Source organism: Lissotriton helveticus, chromosome 8, assembly GCF_964261635.1.
Source record: "Lissotriton helveticus chromosome 8, aLisHel1.1, whole genome shotgun sequence".
NCBI classification, from domain to species: Eukaryota; Metazoa; Chordata; class Amphibia; order Caudata; family Salamandridae; genus Lissotriton; species Lissotriton helveticus.
The window spans coordinates 21,117,904-21,135,474 of NC_136069.1; the positions used below are offsets into that span (position 1 = coordinate 21,117,904).

Here is a 17,571-nt window from a genome sequence, read left to right on the forward strand (position 1 = left end):
TGTCTGTGGACGGAGCGGGTGTTGAGCAGGATGCACTTCAGGTGGTTGCTGCTGGTGCTCGGCTTGGCGGGTGCGGTGCAGCTCCGGATGCAGGAGAACTTGCAGGAAGGGCAGGTGAAGGGTCCATGGGTTCGTCTTGGGGTAGCTAGATAGCACCCGGGGATCCGGCCGTTGTTGAGTGCGATGAGGGTGGCGGCGGCGTAAGTTCGTCGGGTGGGCTGGCAGCGTCGGGGGCCAGGGGTCCTAGCGCTGGGCGCGGTCCAGGCACGGACGGGCGCAGACGGGCTTGACTTTGGCGCACAATCGGCGCGTGAACGCTGCGGGTACGCGTGGACTCTGCCATAAGTGGAGAGTGTGGAGGCGGAGCGAGGGAGGAGCAGCCGGGAGGTGGGAGCGGGGTGGCGAATGGGAGAGGGACCAGATGGAGAGGGTGCGGGGCCGCGGGGGGCAGCGGCAGGGAGCGGGTGGAGCAGCGGGGAATGGCGGCTGAAGCGCTAGGGGGCTGAAAAAACAAAGGCAGGAGGATAAACAGCGGACAATCAGGGGCACAGTACAAGAACAGAATCGGGTACAGCGGGCAAAAACGCACAGCACAGCAGAATTACAAGTACCGGGAGATACAAACGCAGAGATACAAACGCAGTCAGGGGCACAGCGGAAGCAAGGCAGCAACGAGCAGGCGGTGGCAGCAGGGGGACTGGGTGACCTCGGGAGGGGCCACGCGGCAGGTTGAGTGACCGGCACTGACGAGGTCAGTAATGGTACCTGAAGTTTCAGTGGGCACAGCATCAGGGCAACCTTTCCGATCACTTCCAGATTTCGGAAGGAACTGCATGGCAATTGCAGTGGTGGCTCACGAATCGCTATAGTCAATGGCAGATCCCTCTCCCTTCCCCAACCGGAGCACACAGGGGTGACGGATGTGTCCCTTCTGGAATGGGGCAGCCACTTGGGCGAGGCAAAGATCAGAGGCCTCTGGTCTCCGGCGGAGTGCCGGCTACATATAAATCTTTGGAAGCCTAGGGCGATCCGACTTGCACTGAAGGCATTCCTTCCCTCTGTACGGGGAAGTGTGGTGCAGGTGTTCACGGACAACACCACCGCCATGTGGTATTGCAACAAACAGGGCGGGGTGTGGTCGCGGGCCATATTGCAAGAGGCTGTGCGCCTCTGGACGTGGCTGGAATAGTAAGGCATCACCTTGGTGGTTCAACACCTGGCAGGTTCTCTGAACGCCAAGTAGGGCAAACTCAGCCGCCGGTGCTTGATGGATCACGAATGGCGTCTGAACAGAGACGTGGCGCAAGGTCTCTTTATGCAGTGGGGAGAGTCACCGAAGAGAACGTACAATGTCATCAGTTCTGCGCGTTGGAATTTCCAAGGCGCCACTCGCTCGGCTACGCTTTTCGACACGAGTGGAGCTGTGGTCTGTTGTACGCTTTTCCGCCTATACCACTTCTGCCCAGAGTGCTGAAGAAGATTCGGCGCGATTGGGCACGAAGATACTGGTATCCCGAGCTACTCAGCATGACGATCGATCTCCCTATCTGACTGCCTCTTCGGGAGGATCTTCTGTCACAGCAGCAGGGGACGGTCCTCCTCCTGAACCTGTTCAGCCTCCAGCTCCATGCGTGGCGATTGAGCGGCGACAGTTGACAGCTTACAATCTTTCTCCCGAAGTCTGTGATGTTATTCTGGCAGCCAGGCGTCCCTCCACTAAGACTGTATACGCCTGCAGGTGGAACAAATTTGTGGCATGGTGCACAGCGAAAGCTGTGGATCGCCTTTCTGCCCCTCTTTCTGAGGTCCTTCTGTTCCTTCTATCTTTGGCCCAGCAGAGTTCTGCTCTGGGCACTGTCAAAAGTTATCTTTCTGCCATCTCCGCCTTTCTACGGTTTCCAGATCAGCCTTCTCGTTTTAAGTCCCCAGTTGTTAACCGCTTCCTCAGAGGCATTACACACATTTACTCCTGTGTCTTCCATAATGCCTCAATGGGACTCAAATCTTGTCTTGACGTATCTGTTGTGCGCTCCCTTTGAGCCCCTTCATAACTGTCCATTACATCTTTTCACTCTAAAGACGGCTTTCCTGGTAGCTAACACTTCTGCCAGAAGAGTGAGTGAGCTCCAAGCTCTTTCTTCTAAACCTCCTTTCTGTTCATCTGGACAAGGTGGTTTTAAGAACCCGTCCTTCTTTCTTGCCAAACGTTGCCACGCCCTTCCACAGTGGGCAGACCATCACTTCGCACCCTTCAAAAGAGAAGGAGAGGCTCCACCGTCTGGACCCAAAACGTGCGGTCTCGTTCTATCTGAAGCGCACACAACAGTCCCGGGTGGATGACCAGCTCTTTGTTGGCTACGTGGCGCCAAAAAAGGTCAGGCCGTGCACAAAAGAACCATCTCTCGGTGGGTTGTTCTGTGCATCAAAGCATGTGACTCGTTGGCCAAGAAGGAGCCTCCTGTGGGGCTGCATGCCATTCTACCAGGGCAACCGCAGCCACTACTGCCTTGGGATGCGGCGTTCCCTTGCATGACATTTGTCAGGCAGGTACGTGAGCCTCGCTGCACACGTTTACCAAGCATTATTACCTTGACAGTCTAAGTTCGGAGAGCCGGCTTCTTTAGCCGTTCTGTTCTCCGTGACTTTCTGGTGTAATCTTTTTCGCAGACCCACCACCGGGGTTGGTATTGCTGGGGTATCTATTCTAAGATAAAGAATCGATCACTAACGTGTCTCTTTCAGATGCACAAGTTACTACTTGTGTAACGATATATCTGTAAGAGACATTAGTTAGTGATAGATTCCTTACCGCCCCACCCATCCTCCCCCTTCTGCGAACTGATTTCTAGGGTTAAGGTCATCCCTTTTAGGGCCCTAGTTTCATGGCACCAGTGGTCAGTTTCTTGTATGGCTCTGCGTTCCTGGCACGGAAAGTCACGTACAGAACTGACGTCAGCGCGCTTGGTGGCGCCTAAGTAGTCTCCATGATGTCATCTCGGCGCATACGACGCCAGCGACAAACGTGGAGCCACACAACGCCACTTACCGACGCGCTGGGGTACTGCTGACGAAAAACTTTCCAGATCCAGTCTGACGCCTGGGGATATTCTAAGGTAAGGAATCTATCACTAACTAATGTCTTTTACAGATATATCGTTACACAAGTAGTAACTTGTGCTTTTTATCCAAAACCAGGATGCAAGCGCAAATCACGTTGATGAGGCCTCCTAAATAGTAGGAGATGTGTTTCCCGGTCTGAAGACGTTGTAACTTGCAATCTGTGAGGCAGTAACCAGTTTATTTCTTATGCCAGCGTTGTTGTAACTGCAAAAACAACAGTTGATGGACAGAATGCAGAACAATGTCATACATTCATCCCAGTACAGAGATCTGGGCCTAAATCCATCGTTTTTTTGCTCACCATGCCATTCTAGTTTCAACCCAGCCATATGCAAATCAGTCTTGACCCTGTGCCCCATGGACAGTCCAGCCCGAACTGCCAGGCCATGTCTTCCCCGGACCGGAATCAAGCATCCTAGGACCGGTTTCGGGCTGTCAGCCGTCTTCAGCCAGGATAGCATGATTCCAGTGGCATGGAGAGCACGGGACTCGCGTCTGAGCCTACCCGTCCCACTCGGGGTGACAAATGCAAAAACAACAGTTGATGGACAGACTGCAGAACAATGTCATACATTCACCCCAGCTTTGCTCTAACAGTATAATTGGGAGTTTGACCTTTACACTGTGGTCATAAATGTTTGAATGTGTGTTTACATGAACGGTCGCTCTAAAGTCCCATCCAGTGCAGAAGTAGAAAAAATGGTTTCCCTGTAACTAAAGCTCTTGGTATCTTCTACATGTCAAATCAATCAATCAATACACTTACAGAGCGCGCTACTCACCCACGAGGGTCCCAAGGCGCCGGGGGGGGGGGGGTTGGAGGTTGCGTTACTGCTCGAAGAGCCAGGTTTGGAGGTGTTTCCTGAATGTGAGGTGATCCTGGGTCAGTCGTAGGTGGGCGGGGAGGGAGTTCCAAGTCTTGGCCGCCAGGTAGGAGAATGATCTTACTCCGGCGGTGGTTCTGCGGATCCGTGGGACGGTGGCGAGGGTGAGGCTGGCGGAGGGGAGTTTGCGTGTTAGAGTGTAGAACGTGAGGCAGTTGTTGAGGTATTCAGGGCCTATGTCATGGAGCGCTTTGTGTGCGTGGGTGATGCAACCCTCTCTCTGCCATTTTTTCAATGAGGCTTAGTTGTGCTTGCATTCAGTACTGAGGAGCTTGGAAAAATCTGGCACTTGGAACATCTGAAGGAAATAGGGATGGGTTCCGATCCCTCTGATTGGCCGGAAGTTCGGATCCCATAACCAGGTGGGGTGGATGTGGTCCATTGCTTTTGTCTACAGGTCTATGGTTTTGTGTACACTTATTCTGCTATTAAAGATTGGTTACCAAGGGTTCCAAGTCTTATGACCGGGAATGTATTCAATAATGTGAATCTATGCAAGATGCCAATGCTCAAAATCTGTAGTTACAGGTAAGTAAAGTTTTTTAGTATTCTATAGCTAAGTTTGCTTAGGGACTACCAATCCGGCTCTTCCAGGGAATGTACTAATGGATGGTCCCACTAAAAATACAATAAGTGCCATAGCAAGAAGGAGGTTGTTAATTGATGAAGTACTTCCCCCTCCTGGGAGCGTTCAGAGTGGTAACACATTCTCCTGATGTCGGGCGACATCCTCTGATGTCTGTACGGCCTCCCCCGACAGATGATATTGGGGTTTCATGGTCCTTCAGCCGACTCTGCACAGATTGAGGCATTATGGCAAGTGATGCTTGATCTTTTCAGTGCGGTCTCTGACCCTATGGGCAACTGGCCAATTAGAGAGTCGATTCCTGCAGGCGTGGCGTCTCCAGCTGTCCTGATACTGCACCTACACTAGCTTTGTGTCCTCGAACCTGCAGCAAAGAAGACACTGCTGAGGGGGGTGCCCGCATTCAATTGGGATCCTCTGCAGAGCAGATTTTAAAGCCAATGGCGATGCTGACCAAGAAGTTGGAAAAGTATCATCCATGAGGCAAAGGAGAAGGTCATTTTAATGATGAGCCCTGCTGTGAGCACCTCTCCAAGGCACTAATGGTCACCTGCCTGAAAGTTTTCAGTTTGGAGTTGCTGGAAAGGTTTCATATCCTTTGCTATGGGGGATCAGTGCTGCGGCAGCGTGGAGAGTAGAGACTCAGAGGCTGATCACCCCCTGCGTCTTACAATACTGATGCTGGCATCTACTTTGGTTTAGAATGTACCGGTGGTCTAGATACTCCCCCCAGGAGGGGACGCTCCCTGCCCCTCTGGCCCTCCTTCGGAGGAGGCTTGATCTTTTACGGCAGTAATTTGCAATTCGGCAGAGGCTTTGGAATTGGCTTTGCCACATTCTAACGTATCGTCCCTTCCTTATCCCTAATCCTAACCCTTACTGGGCTCATCTATGTATATTTTGTTGAATATTTTCCCTCATGTTATTCTGTTTCTTGATGTGCCCCCACCCTGTCTATAGGTCAGTACTATACTATATCTCTTTCCCTGCCTTGTTTACCCCATTCCTCCTTAAACCTCTGTACTGTATTTCATTGTAACACTCCCTGTTATTCTTCATCTCACCGTGCTCTGTCTTTCTTCGCATCTTACCTGTCCTTGCATCTTGCCTTACTGTACTTGGTTTGTTGCCTCAGTGCCCTACCCTCTGGTGTGTCTGTTTGGGTTCATTGCCTACACGCATCATACTGTAACCTTCACTCACTCTGCCCCTCTGCCTTACTCCTGGAGAGTCACATAACCTCTCTTTACCTTAGTTTTCCTTCTTTCTTCTTTGTCCGCCTCTTAAAGTTGAATAAATTATGCTCTGTATTACCTCTAGCTTTTGTTTTACCTGGAAATTAGACACTATCTTAGGAGACCCAGTTAAATGCCTGTGCTTTTCCCAACAATGTCCATTTTAGATGCTGTCTCAGTTTAAACAAATGTTATGGCTATTAAATCCTAGATTGCACATGGTGCTGGCTCGTAACAGAAATGAGTTGATTTTTACGACAAACCATTGATGTGAAATGCTTCCCTGCCTGAAAGTCTGTTAAGGTAACAATTTTTTCTGCTTCATCAAGGCCAAAGAACCAGGGACGTACACACTACGGCAATTAGGTGCCTCGCTGGGCGGGGTGCAGTTCATCCTCCCTCACATCTACCCAGTTGTGCAGTATGATGTCTACTGCCAGGAACCCCTGTTGAAGGTGGAACCGCTGAATGGTGAGTAGAGACTGGACGTAGACATCCTGCTCTGGTTAATTGTTTGGACACTGTATGCAACAGTCTGATTTGGTTGTCCAGAGCCTGACTCCTTCCAGAGGCTTCGGTTCATTGAAGTAGTTCTAGATATAGTGCTTCTTCGAGCCTTTCCACCAGCTCAACGAGTCCAGGACATTTAAGCGATAATCTTGATGTTTCAGTCTCTGTCCTGCATTTCTGCGAGAGTGGCTCTGAGGCTGCGTGCTCTTCCCCACCCCTGCATCCTGCTTGTGGAACATGCCAGTGGGATCTGAAGTCTCACTGGGCTCAGCACCGAGGAAACCTGTCTGATTCCATCCAGGTTTCAGAGGTCACTGCCAAAGATCTGAAGTGTTGGGTGGTCGAACGCAGTTGGGCCGGTGGAAGACCCCTCCCCTACCTAGAGTTAACAGTCGTGACTGATGTATCATTCTTAAGTTGGAAAGATCATCTGGTAAAGGTGGAGATCATAGGACTCTGGTATCTGGCGACGGCCAGGCTCCACATCAGTCAGTTGGAGTTGTGCGTAGTTCGCTTAATGATAAAGGACCTTTCTCCTGTCCACCAAGGGTGGGCTGGTTCAGATATCTAAGTGATGTATTTAGTATTCTACAAATAAGCTTTTATTACGAGAAGGAACTGGGCAGAACTTGGGACATGAAAGGCTCTGTTCTAACAAGGACACTCCCAGATCAGTGTGCCTTTCTCAGGCATTGATATTACAGAATGATAAAAGGAGCGCCAGGATACTCGTGAGTAACAGAGCGTGTTATAAAAGAATTAATAACATAACATAAAGAGCATTGTATTACTAGAGCAAACAACCAAGCTCATTAACCGGGAAGCAATGAAAAATGCTGCTTGTTGAACCCCAGAAGATCGGTTAAGGACGTACAGACATTCTTCAGATAAAACTAAAGATTTAAACATCAGTAAAATACCATCTCGCCCTTGCCCGCTTCATTACAAGTAAATGGGGGGAGCGATGAATTGCACGTCATGGTTAAGTTTCTGTAGCATGAATGATTGCTATGTATGCATTCTGGCGAAAGCTGTGCTAACACTCAAGGGTCTGGGTAAGGTAGCGAATGCTGACATTTACCCTTGTGATGTTTTATGGACCTTTCTTTTCTTTTACTCAGACAGCCTTCTGGCTGGGATTCCGCAGACGGTGAAGTTCACTGTGACAACCGGGCATTACACCATAAAGAACGGAGACACGCTGCAGCTCAGCAATGCGGAGGCCATGCCTATCCTGCACCATTCTCGGGGCTCCGCTACCATCTACACCAACACCATGGGTAGGCTTTGAGGACTTTGTCTCTTCTCTTCTCACGGCGCAGCCCATCAGCCTCGGTCTCTCTTTCAGGCAGAGCTAGCTAGCTCAAACCTAGCTCAGTCACATGATTGGTGCTCTCATATTTGCTAGAATATAAGGTACCAAGCATGACCACTATTGCCTGTTTTGTTAGAACAAAAATGCACATTTGATGTGATTGTGAAAACTGATTTGAGGTTAAACACTCTTATTAATGGGGCTAATTGATTATGTCCACTCTCTCTGCCTAACCTCATTATCTGTAATTCTCTTGTATAGAAAAGGTTTCTGAATCTGACCTGGTGATCCAGTCTTCAGAGAAGGTGACCAGCATTACCCTACCTCTGGCTCCCGCCTACCACATCATTGAATTTGAACTGGAAGTCATCTGCCACCTTCTGGCCACAACGGTCTGTGCGGAGGAGGAAGAGAAATCGCTCGATGATGAGTTGCCTCAGAAACGCAGAGCGAGCAAGAGAAGCGAGAGCAGCATGGCCACTGCAGATCAAAAGGTATGTGGTAGGACTGAGAATGCAGAAGGGATTGGCAGGACGTGTGGTGGTGGAGAAAGGGGAGGCAAATGCAGCGAGGATGAGGAGGATTGCGATAAATTCTGGTGAGGGGAAGCGAAATGATGACTGATGGAAGTGTAGCGAAGAATGTTGGACGGCATGGAAATGTTTAAGGGGGAGTGCAGCAAAGACTAATGGGATAAAGTGTGACTAGAAGCTGGGGAGATGGGTGGATAGGTTTGGCAAGAACTAGTGGAAGAAGAGTGGCCAAGAGTTGGGGTAGCAGCAGTGCAGCCGGGCTCAGTATTTGGAGAGTGTGACCAAAATTGCAAGATGAGAAGTGCGACAAAGATTGGGGGTAAGTTGTGGCAAAAACTGGTAGGGAGATGCCACCAGGACCAGTGAGAAGTGCCACCAGGAATGGGTGAAGGGGACGTTTGGCCAGGATCAGGGAGAGACGTTTGGCAAAGACCAGGTTCAGCAAAGATTGGGGGCAGTTGGGGGGAGTGATTGCAGTTCAGACAGAACTGAATAGGTGGGGGTGTAGTGGGCAGTGTGGCCATGATGTGAGTGGAGAGGCAAAGAAGTGTACCGAGGTCTGGTTAGTGCTCAGTACAATGAGATATGATTGGGCACAGTATGGCGAGGTCTGGTTGGGGCACAGTATGGCGAGGTCTGGCTGGGGCGCACAGTATGGTGAGGTCAGGTTGGGGCACAGTATGGTGAGGTCTGGTTGGGATGCAGTACGGCGAGGTCTGGTTGGGGCACAGTATGGCGAGGTCTCGATGGTGTGCGCACTACAGCGAGGTCTGGTTGGGATGCAGTACGGCGAGGTCTGGTTGGGCTGCAGTACGGCGAGGTCTGGTTGGGCTGCAGTACGGCAATGTCTGGTTGAGCTGCAGTACGGCGAGGTCTGGTTGGGCTGCAGTACGGCGAGGTCTGGTTGGGCTGCAGTACGGCGAGGTCTGGTTGGGCTGCAGTACGGCGAGGTCTGGTGGGGCTGCAGTACGGCGAGGTCTGGTTGGGCTGCAGTACGGCGAGGTCTGGTTGGGCTGCAGTACGGCGAGGCTGGTTGGGATGCAGTACGGCGAGGTCTGGTTGGGATGCAGTACGGCGAGGCTGGTTGGGATGCAGTACGGCGAGGCTGGTTGGGATGCAGTACGGCGAGGTCTGGTTGGGTGCAGTACGGCGAGGTCTGGTTGGGATGCAGTACGGCGAGGTCTGGTTGGGATGCAGTACGGCGAGGTCTGGTTGGGATGCAGTACGGCGAGGTCTGGTTGGGATGCAGTACGGCGAGGTCTGGTTGGGATGCAGTACGGCGAGGTCTGGTTGGGATGCAGTACGGCGAGGTCTGGTTGGGATGCAGTACGGCGAGGTCTGGTTGGGATGCAGTACGGCGAGGTCTGGTTGGGATGCAGTACGGCGAGGTGTGTTTGGGATGCAGTACGGCGAGGTCTGGTTGGGCTGCAGTACGGCGAGGTCTGGTTGGGCTGCAGTACGGCGAGGTCTGGTTGGGCTGCAGTACGGCGAGGTCTGGTTGGGCTGCAGTACGGCGAGGTCTGGTGGGGCTGCAGTACGGCGAGGTCTGGTGGGGCTGCAGTACGGCGAGGTCTGGTGGGGCTGCAGTACGGCGAGGTCTGGTGGGGCTGCAGTACGGCGAGGTCTGGTGGGGCTGCAGTACGGCGAGGTCTGGTGGGGCTGCAGTACGGCGAGGTCTGGTGGGGCTGCAGTACGGCGAGGTCTGGTGGGGCTGCAGTACGGCGAGGTCTGGTGGGGCTGCAGTACGGCGAGGTCTGGTTGGGCTGCAGTACGGCGAGGTCTGGTGGGGCTGCAGTACGGCGAGGTCTGGTGGGGCTGCAGTACGGCGAGGTCTGGTGGGGCTGCAGTACGGCGAGGTCTGGTGGGGCTGCAGTACGGCGAGGTCTGGTGGGGCTGCAGTACGGCGAGGTCTGGTGGGGCTGCAGTACGGCGAGGTCTGGTTGGGCTGCAGTACGGCGAGGTCTGGTTGGGCTGCAGTACGGCGAGGTCTGGTTGGGCTGCAGTACGGCGAGGTCTGGTTGGGCTGCAGTGCGGCGAGGTCTGGTTGGGGCGCAGTGCGGCGAGGTCTGGTTGGGGCGCAGTGCGGCGAGGTCTGGTTGGGGCGCAGTGCGGCGAGGTCTGGTTGGGGCGCAGTGCGGCGAGGTCTGGTTGGGGCGCAGTGCGGCGAGGTCTGGTTGGGGCGCAGTGCGGCGAGGTCTGGTTGGGGCGCAGTGCGGCGAGGTCTGGTTGGGGCGCAGTGCGGCGAGGTCTGGTTGGGGCGCAGTGCGGCGAGGTCTGGTTGGGGCGCAGTGCGGCGAGGTCTGGTTGGGGCGCAGTGCGGCGAGGTCTGGTTGGGGCGCAGTGCGGCGAGGTCTGGTTGGGGCGCAGTGCGGCGAGGTCTGGTTGGGGCGCAGTGCGGCGAGGTCTGGTTGGGGCGCAGTGCGGCGAGGTCTGGTTGGGGCGCAGTGCGGCGAGGTCTGGTTGGGGCGCAGTGCGGCGAGGTCTGGTTGGGGCGCAGTGCGGCGAGGTCTGGTTGGGGCGCAGTGCGGCGAGGTCTGGTTGGGGCGCAGTGCGGCGAGGTCTGGTTGGGGCTGCAGTACGGCGAGGTCTGGTGGGGCTGCAGTACGGCGAGGTCTGGTTGGGCTGCAGTACGGCGAGGTCTGGTTGGGCTGCAGTGCGGCGAGGTCTGGTTGGGATGCAGTGCGGCGAGGTCTGGTTGGGGCGCAGTGCGGCGAGGTCTGGTTGGGGCGCAGTGCGGCGAGGTCTGGTTGGGGCGCAGTGCGGCGAGGTCTGGTTGGGATGCAGTGCGGCGAGGTCTGGTTGGGGCGCAGTGCGGCGAGGTCTGGTTGGGGCGCAGTGCGGCGAGGTCTGGTTGGGCTGCAGTGCGGCGAGGTCTGGTTGGGGCGCAGTGCGGCGAGGTCTGGTTGGGGCGCAGTGCGGCGAGGTCTGGTTGGGGCGCAGTGCGGCGAGGTCTGGTTGGGGCGCAGTGCGGCGAGGTCTGGTTGGGCTGCAGTGCGGCGAGGCTGGTTGGGATGCAGTACGGCGAGGTCTGGTTGGGTGCAGTACGGCGAGGTCTGGTTGGGCTGCAGTGCGGCGAGGTCTGGTTGGGCTGCAGTGCGGCGAGGTCTGGTTGGGCTGCAGTGCGGCGAGGTCTGGTTGGGGCGCAGTGCGGCGAGGTCTGGTTGGGGCGCAGTGCGGCGAGGTCTGGTTGGGGCGCAGTGCGGCGAGGTCTGGTTGGGGCGCAGTGCGGCGAGGTCTGGTTGGGGCGCAGTGCGGCGAGGTCTGGTTGGGGCGCAGTGCGGCGAGGTCTGGTTGGGGCGCAGTGCGGCGAGGTCTGGTTGGGGCGCAGTGCGGCGAGGTCTGGTTGGGGCGCAGTGCGGCGAGGTCTGGTTGGGGCGCAGTACGGCGAGGCCTTCTGGTTGGGCACAGTACACTGAGATTTGGCTGGGGTGCAGTACAGCGATGTCTTGTTGGGGCAATGTTTGGCAAGGTCTGGTTGGAGAGAAGGTCAACAAGGTCTGGTTTGGGCAAAGTTTGTTTGAGGTGTGGGTGGGGCAAAGTTCAGCAAGTTCTTGTTGGGGTGAGGGTTGGTGAGGTCTGGAGGGGGACTTGTTCAGCAAGTGCTGGGAGAAGTTGGGAAAGGACTGAGGGGGTAGTTTGGTGAGCAGTGGCAGGTGTATCATGAGGTAAAATATGAACAGGACTCAGAAGGGAGTGGCAGTTCAGAGAGGACCCGCTGAAACGAATGTCAAGGAATTGGGCAGAAGCTTGGCCAGAGCCTGTGGAGAAGAACAACGCGCCCAGGACTTAGTGGAGTAGAGCCTCGCCTGGAAGGGTTGGGAGGGGTAATTGGGAGAGTGGGCTGGATTAGGGGCTGCCTCTTGACCTCCGGGAGGATGCAACAGGACAGGCGGATGAGAGTTGTGACAAAGACTGGTGGGGGCAGTGCAATCCGCAGTGGGGGAGGGAAGGAAGTACCAGGGAAGACGTTTTGCCAGTACCTACGAGCTCACTTTGACATGGACTGTGGCGAGAAGCTCAGATGCCACATGCTAAGGGTCAAGATCGGCCTGGAGTAGGTGGCGGGGTCAGGGTATCAACAACTTTCTGGAAATATTACTTTTACTGTCCCCATTTTGATCCCCACTGTGCTCTATACAGTAGTGTCTGGAACCTAAAACTGTCAGGCTTCTCCCACTGCTCTGTTAAGTGCCTTGGTATGCGAAGGACATGCTTGCAGATATGTTGTGATTTCTAGCTGACACTATTCGATGTTAAGTATATTGCGTCCTCGCATCGCTGTATCAGTACATGGTTGAGTGGTGTAGCACATGCAGATAAAAAGGATTATGAAACACTTCACATTTCATCCACAGGACTTGTGCAAAAAAGGAATCCCGGATTCAGCCGAATGCTACAATTTAAATTGCACAGCCATGTTGTCTCGCAACAACTGTTACCATAAATCACTGTGTGTTAGACGTACGGATTAGACACAATGTGTTATTAGTCCTGGGTTGTTATTTGATATTCATAGGCTTTGAACAGTTCTTGCTTTTGAACCTGGATAGAAGTAAGGTCTGTTACAAATATATAAATAATTTGAAAAAGAACATATAAAGAAGCTTGGCAGCCAACCATGCCACTGTTTCGGGCTGGTAAGTGTAAAGCACGTGTAATTAGGAAGTATCCTTAGACTGCCTTTGTTGGTCTCTTATGGGGAGGGTGGGTTTAGTCACAGGTGTTTGATATTGCGAATGGTGTCCCTCTCACTCCTGATCTTGATTCTCCAGATTTCCATCGACTGCCCTTGGTCCATCTACTCCACTGTTATTGCGTTAACCTTCAGCCTCCCGTTCCAGGCCCAACACTCCCTACTCTCTGCTGGAAGGCGGTAAGACACCTGCAATGCTACAGTTTGCACTGCTCTTTTAAGCACTAGTTCCAGTCTGGATTTCACATTTTCACATTACAGTTGGGAGTACTTTGGTGACAGCTGCCGCTGCTCAGTTCTATATTGATTTTTGCTTCCTCATTTGTTCACTGTTTAGCTTTTACATAACATATGTCTCATGATTTTGGGCGACCTGTACTGCAGCTGGGCTGATCTTTAAGTGGGGATAAATGCTGCTCTCTCCTGTATCGCTCAGTCAATGATCAGGGTTTGAATGGGTTGATATCAAATATCGACGATGGTAGTATTGATAATTTCGTCTTTCTAAAGAGGGTATATTGCCTTTATGGATACCTTAAAACGGTTGAATGTACTGTCTTTCCTTGTCCTGTATTGTACAGATTTCAATAAAAATATGTTTACAAAAATGGGCGTACTTACATTCAGCTAGTCCACTGGTCTGGCCATAAGATAATACACTTCATGCAACGGGCCAACTCTCTGTGGACTAATGGCAAACCTAAGAACATCATAAAATTTAGAAGCTATAATAATAGAACGTTAGTTAGGCTGTAGGAGTTTTTAAAACACCATCCTCCCAATTCTGATTAAGTAACAGAGGCAGATGTGCATAAGATGGCCGAGTAGTGTAACAAAAACCTTCGGATGGGTACCTTTTCTCACAGATGCCTCACCCTATGAATACTCCTTTGAGGCTTCATAATGGTTTATAAAACCTTCCCCCATCAATGACTCTCAGACACCAGCAGGTGGTGCCAAGCATCTCAAGCCATGATTCTGGTTCTGGATTGGATGTGATGTCATGTCACTTGAGTATTTTAGCAGCAACACTGCACTGGAGTAACTTCCTGTTTTTCCATGCCTTAACATGTGCAGAGCTGCCTCTTGGTTTCTCACTGATAAATGCCTTCGTTTTCAAAAGGAACTAAGTCAAATGTCTCCTCTGCAGGCTTACAGTGCCTCAGAACTATGTCCCTTTTGTTGTCCCTTTCCCTTGTGGTGTCTATGGCGGGGACATGACTCTGCAACATGGAACTCCTGCGCCTCGCCAGGGGCATAACGTTTCAGTTGCTCAACCAAGGATAAGAACTAAGGCAGCATGAAAGAAGTCCACCTCTGCCATCTTAAAATAGTGATTCCTAGATCTACTTAAAATCAGAAGTGCCAGTGGCCTAGATGCTTCACCAGAAGGGGACGTTTTGTACTATGCTGACCCTGTTGTGGAAGAGGTTTGTGTTGGAGGTGGAGAGGTACAAGAGAATAGGAGACAGCTTAGATTGTACGACTCCTTTATTGGCCATCCACTCTCCTCACTGGAGACTCTTCCCAACATTCTACCACAAGCTTCACCATGGGCAATACCATATAGGTCAGGGAACAGGGGTGGACGGAATGAACCAACTGGTTACAACACATCTCCCTTCCTTATAATGAGTACCCAACAGGATGTATCAACAGGAACATTAGAACAAATTAAGCTTCCAGAAATTAAACTGAAATGATCCTGCAAGGAAAAGTATTATGGCTGTACTTTTACAATGTGGTCAAAACTCCACCATTGGCCATTTTCAAACTGTACAACATTTTTTAACACTTTAACAATTCTACTGGGGGAATAGAACTTGCTGATGTCAGACCCTAATTTGGTGTTCCTTCTGGCTTGCGCCATGTCCCCCATTTCCCACTTTTGAGACTTCACACCATGTTTTTTATCATACCACTGTTTATACTTCGTTTGATATTGTTTGACTTTCTCTCCTGCCTCCTCCCAATCGGTAAGGAGACACCTTCTCTCACTTTGGCGCCTTCTTCCTCAGGCTGCAGTAGGCGCGCAGCGCTTTTAAATTGGCATTTTTACTCGTTTTTGTATGTTTGTCAAAAATGTGATTTCTCACCTGTTTTTTAATCAGCGCCGTAGCGCCCACATTCTTGCCCCATAATCGTGCCCCCCACCGCTTGCAGAAGCGGAGCACTGTCACCTGGCATAATTATTCTGGGCAGGAAGTTGGGTCGCCATATTGGGGCTGCTGCTTTGCAGCGCGCCACCTCACTCAGCGCTCTAGTTCTCCGTGTGGAGAACGAGGAGGCTGTACTTAAAGCTCGCTTCCCCCGCGCAGCGGTGACGCGCAGCGGAGGCGCCTGACTCGCGCCTGAGTCAAGCCAGAGTCCTGCCCGTCTGCGCCCGTCCGCGTTCCGGCGGCGTTTCGGTCGGCGGGTGGGGCTCTGCTATTCTAGCATGTGCAAAACCGGCGCACATGTTCTGCGGTATACGTTCAAGGAGCTGTGCTCTCTGAATCATCGGGAGAGCCGCTGCTGTTCTGTCTTTCCTGGCCGCCATAGGGGTAAGTCCCTCTGCCCGGGCTGTGGTTGGCGTCCTAACCGAGCACTGTCATCTGCCCCTATCAGTAACATAGCTGGCGCAGAGTATGCCTGCATGCTGCTAAACACCAGATCGGCGTGCAGTCATGCGCAAGACATCTTTGAGCTTCTCGAGACTGAGAAGCCACTCTGTTTAATGTTGACGGAGACTTGGTGGGGAGAATCCTCAAACCCCGATGTGGTGATGGCAATCCCGCCTGACTATAACATCTTCAGGAAAGACAGAGCCAAGGGCAGGGGCGGAGGGGTCGCACTGGTGGTGAAGAAGGGCACGTTGTGTACCGTCTTGCCTACGGAGGACATCCGCGGCTCGGAATCGCTGGCTTTTTCAATCATGCTAGCGCCGCACGAATCAGTGAAGGGACTCTTGGTCTATCGACCCCCTGCCCCGCCCGGAACGTTCTTTGCAGACCTCGACTCGGTGTTGCTGGGACTGGCCCTGAGTGCAGAACATTGCATAGTAGCGGGGGATTTTAACATCCGGATGGATGATCCGTCTGACCCCGTCGCTATAAAGCTTTCCGAGGCCATGACTCCGCTGGGTCTTATCCCTCATTTGCAGGGGCCGACTCATGTCAAGGGCCATACTCTTGACCAGGTCTTTTCCACATCCCCTTTGGTGGTGAAAGAGACTCTTCCGGTCCTGTGGTCTGATCATTGGCTGGCCAAATTTGTAATCAGTGGCACCGCCAGGTCGTCCATCCCTGTCCCACAGCAACGGGGACGAGCGTTCAGAGCATTTAACAGAGTGACCCCTGAGATGTTGGCTCAGGCTGCCTCGGATCATCCCTGTCTTCTCTCCGGTGAGCTGGAGAGAGATTTGGAGTCCCTGCAAGAGTGGCTTACGGATAGGCTTAATGACCTGGCCCCGATGCTGCCCCCCCGCCTGACATCAAAGCGGGTTTCGGCCCCTTGGTTTACTTCTGCACTGTGGGCTACGCGGCAGCAGTGTAAGGTAGCCGAAAGGGCCTGGCGGGCACACTATGACAGCATGGACAGGTCTGCCTACAAGGCTGTGGTTAAGGCTTACCACCGGGATATCCGCCTTGAAAAGAAAGCCTATCTTGCGGGGAGAATTGAAGCGGCCTCTAACTCCAGCAAGGAGATTTTTACCATTGTCAGAGAATTCATTTCTCCTCGGACCATTACATCGGAAGAGGTGCCCTTAGAATCCTGGGCGGCGGACCTTGCTTGTTTTTTTACAAGCAAGATAAAGCTCATACAGGACTCTTTTCCACCGGGAGCACCCGTTAGGCCGTTTACATCCGAGGCTGGCACGTTCCCTCCCGTTCTGCAGGGCGCCATATTGGCTGAGTTTCCATCTTTGCCAGCCCCAGCCTCCTTAGCGCTTATGGGCAATTTAAAATCTGGGTCTCCACTTGACCCCTGCCCAGCTAAGCTTTTGGGTAAGTTGGCGGAGGTGATCAATCCACTGGCGAACCCTCTTCTCAATCTTTCGCTGAGTCTGGGAGTGGTTCCGCCAGTGTGGAAGCAGGCAATGGTCATCCCGCTGCTTAAAAAACCTGGGCTTGACCCGAAGGTCCCAGCCAATTATAGGCCGATTTCGCTGTTGCCGGCTCTCGTAAAAATTTTGGAGAAGCACGTTCAGTCGGTGCTCTCCAATTTTCTGGAGACCCATGAGATCTTACATGACTCCCAGTCTGGCTTCCGTTCAAATCGTAGCACCGAGACCGCGCTCCTTGAGGTTTCTGAAACCATCAAAGGGGTGTTGGATACCGGGGGCAAAGTCATGTTGGTGTTGTTGGACTTGTCGGCGGCTTTTGACACCGTCCCCCATGATGGCCTTCTCGCAAGACTCTATGAGATTGGCCTTCGGGGGACGGTGCTCAGATGGTTTTCGTCCTTTATAGCCGGCCGCCGGCAAACGGTCTGGACATCGCCTGACACCGCCGTGATGCCGCCTTTGGGAGTCGGGGTCCCTCAGGGCTCTATATTGAGCCCGACCCTCTTTAATATCTTTATGACCCCTTTGGCGGCGGTGGCGGAGTCATTTGGTGCCCGGATCGTGTCGTATGCCGACGACACCCAGCTCCTCTTCTCGTGTGAGAGAGGGGCTGACTTTGACGGGGAGAGTATCCGGAATTGCCTTGGGGC

General features: G+C 53.0%; 1 protein-coding gene across 2 annotated transcripts in view; it reads left to right on the plus strand.

Moving 5' to 3' along the window:
• The window catches only part of TRAPPC10 (trafficking protein particle complex subunit 10), a 316,755-nt gene that overhangs the window by 218,560 nt on the left and 80,624 nt on the right, over window positions 1-17,571 (plus strand). For both annotated transcript variants that reach the window (XR_013599693.1, XM_078656407.1), the window contains exons 15-18: window positions 6,155-6,296; window positions 7,457-7,615; window positions 7,912-8,144; window positions 12,956-13,056. Coding sequence is in view for 1 of the 2 variants with exons in the window: in XM_078656407.1 (XP_078512533.1) it covers window positions 6,155-6,296; window positions 7,457-7,615; window positions 7,912-8,144; window positions 12,956-13,056 (635 nt within the window). In the remaining variant the exon portion in view is untranslated. The remainder of the gene's footprint in view (window positions 1-6,154; window positions 6,297-7,456; window positions 7,616-7,911; window positions 8,145-12,955; window positions 13,057-17,571) is intronic.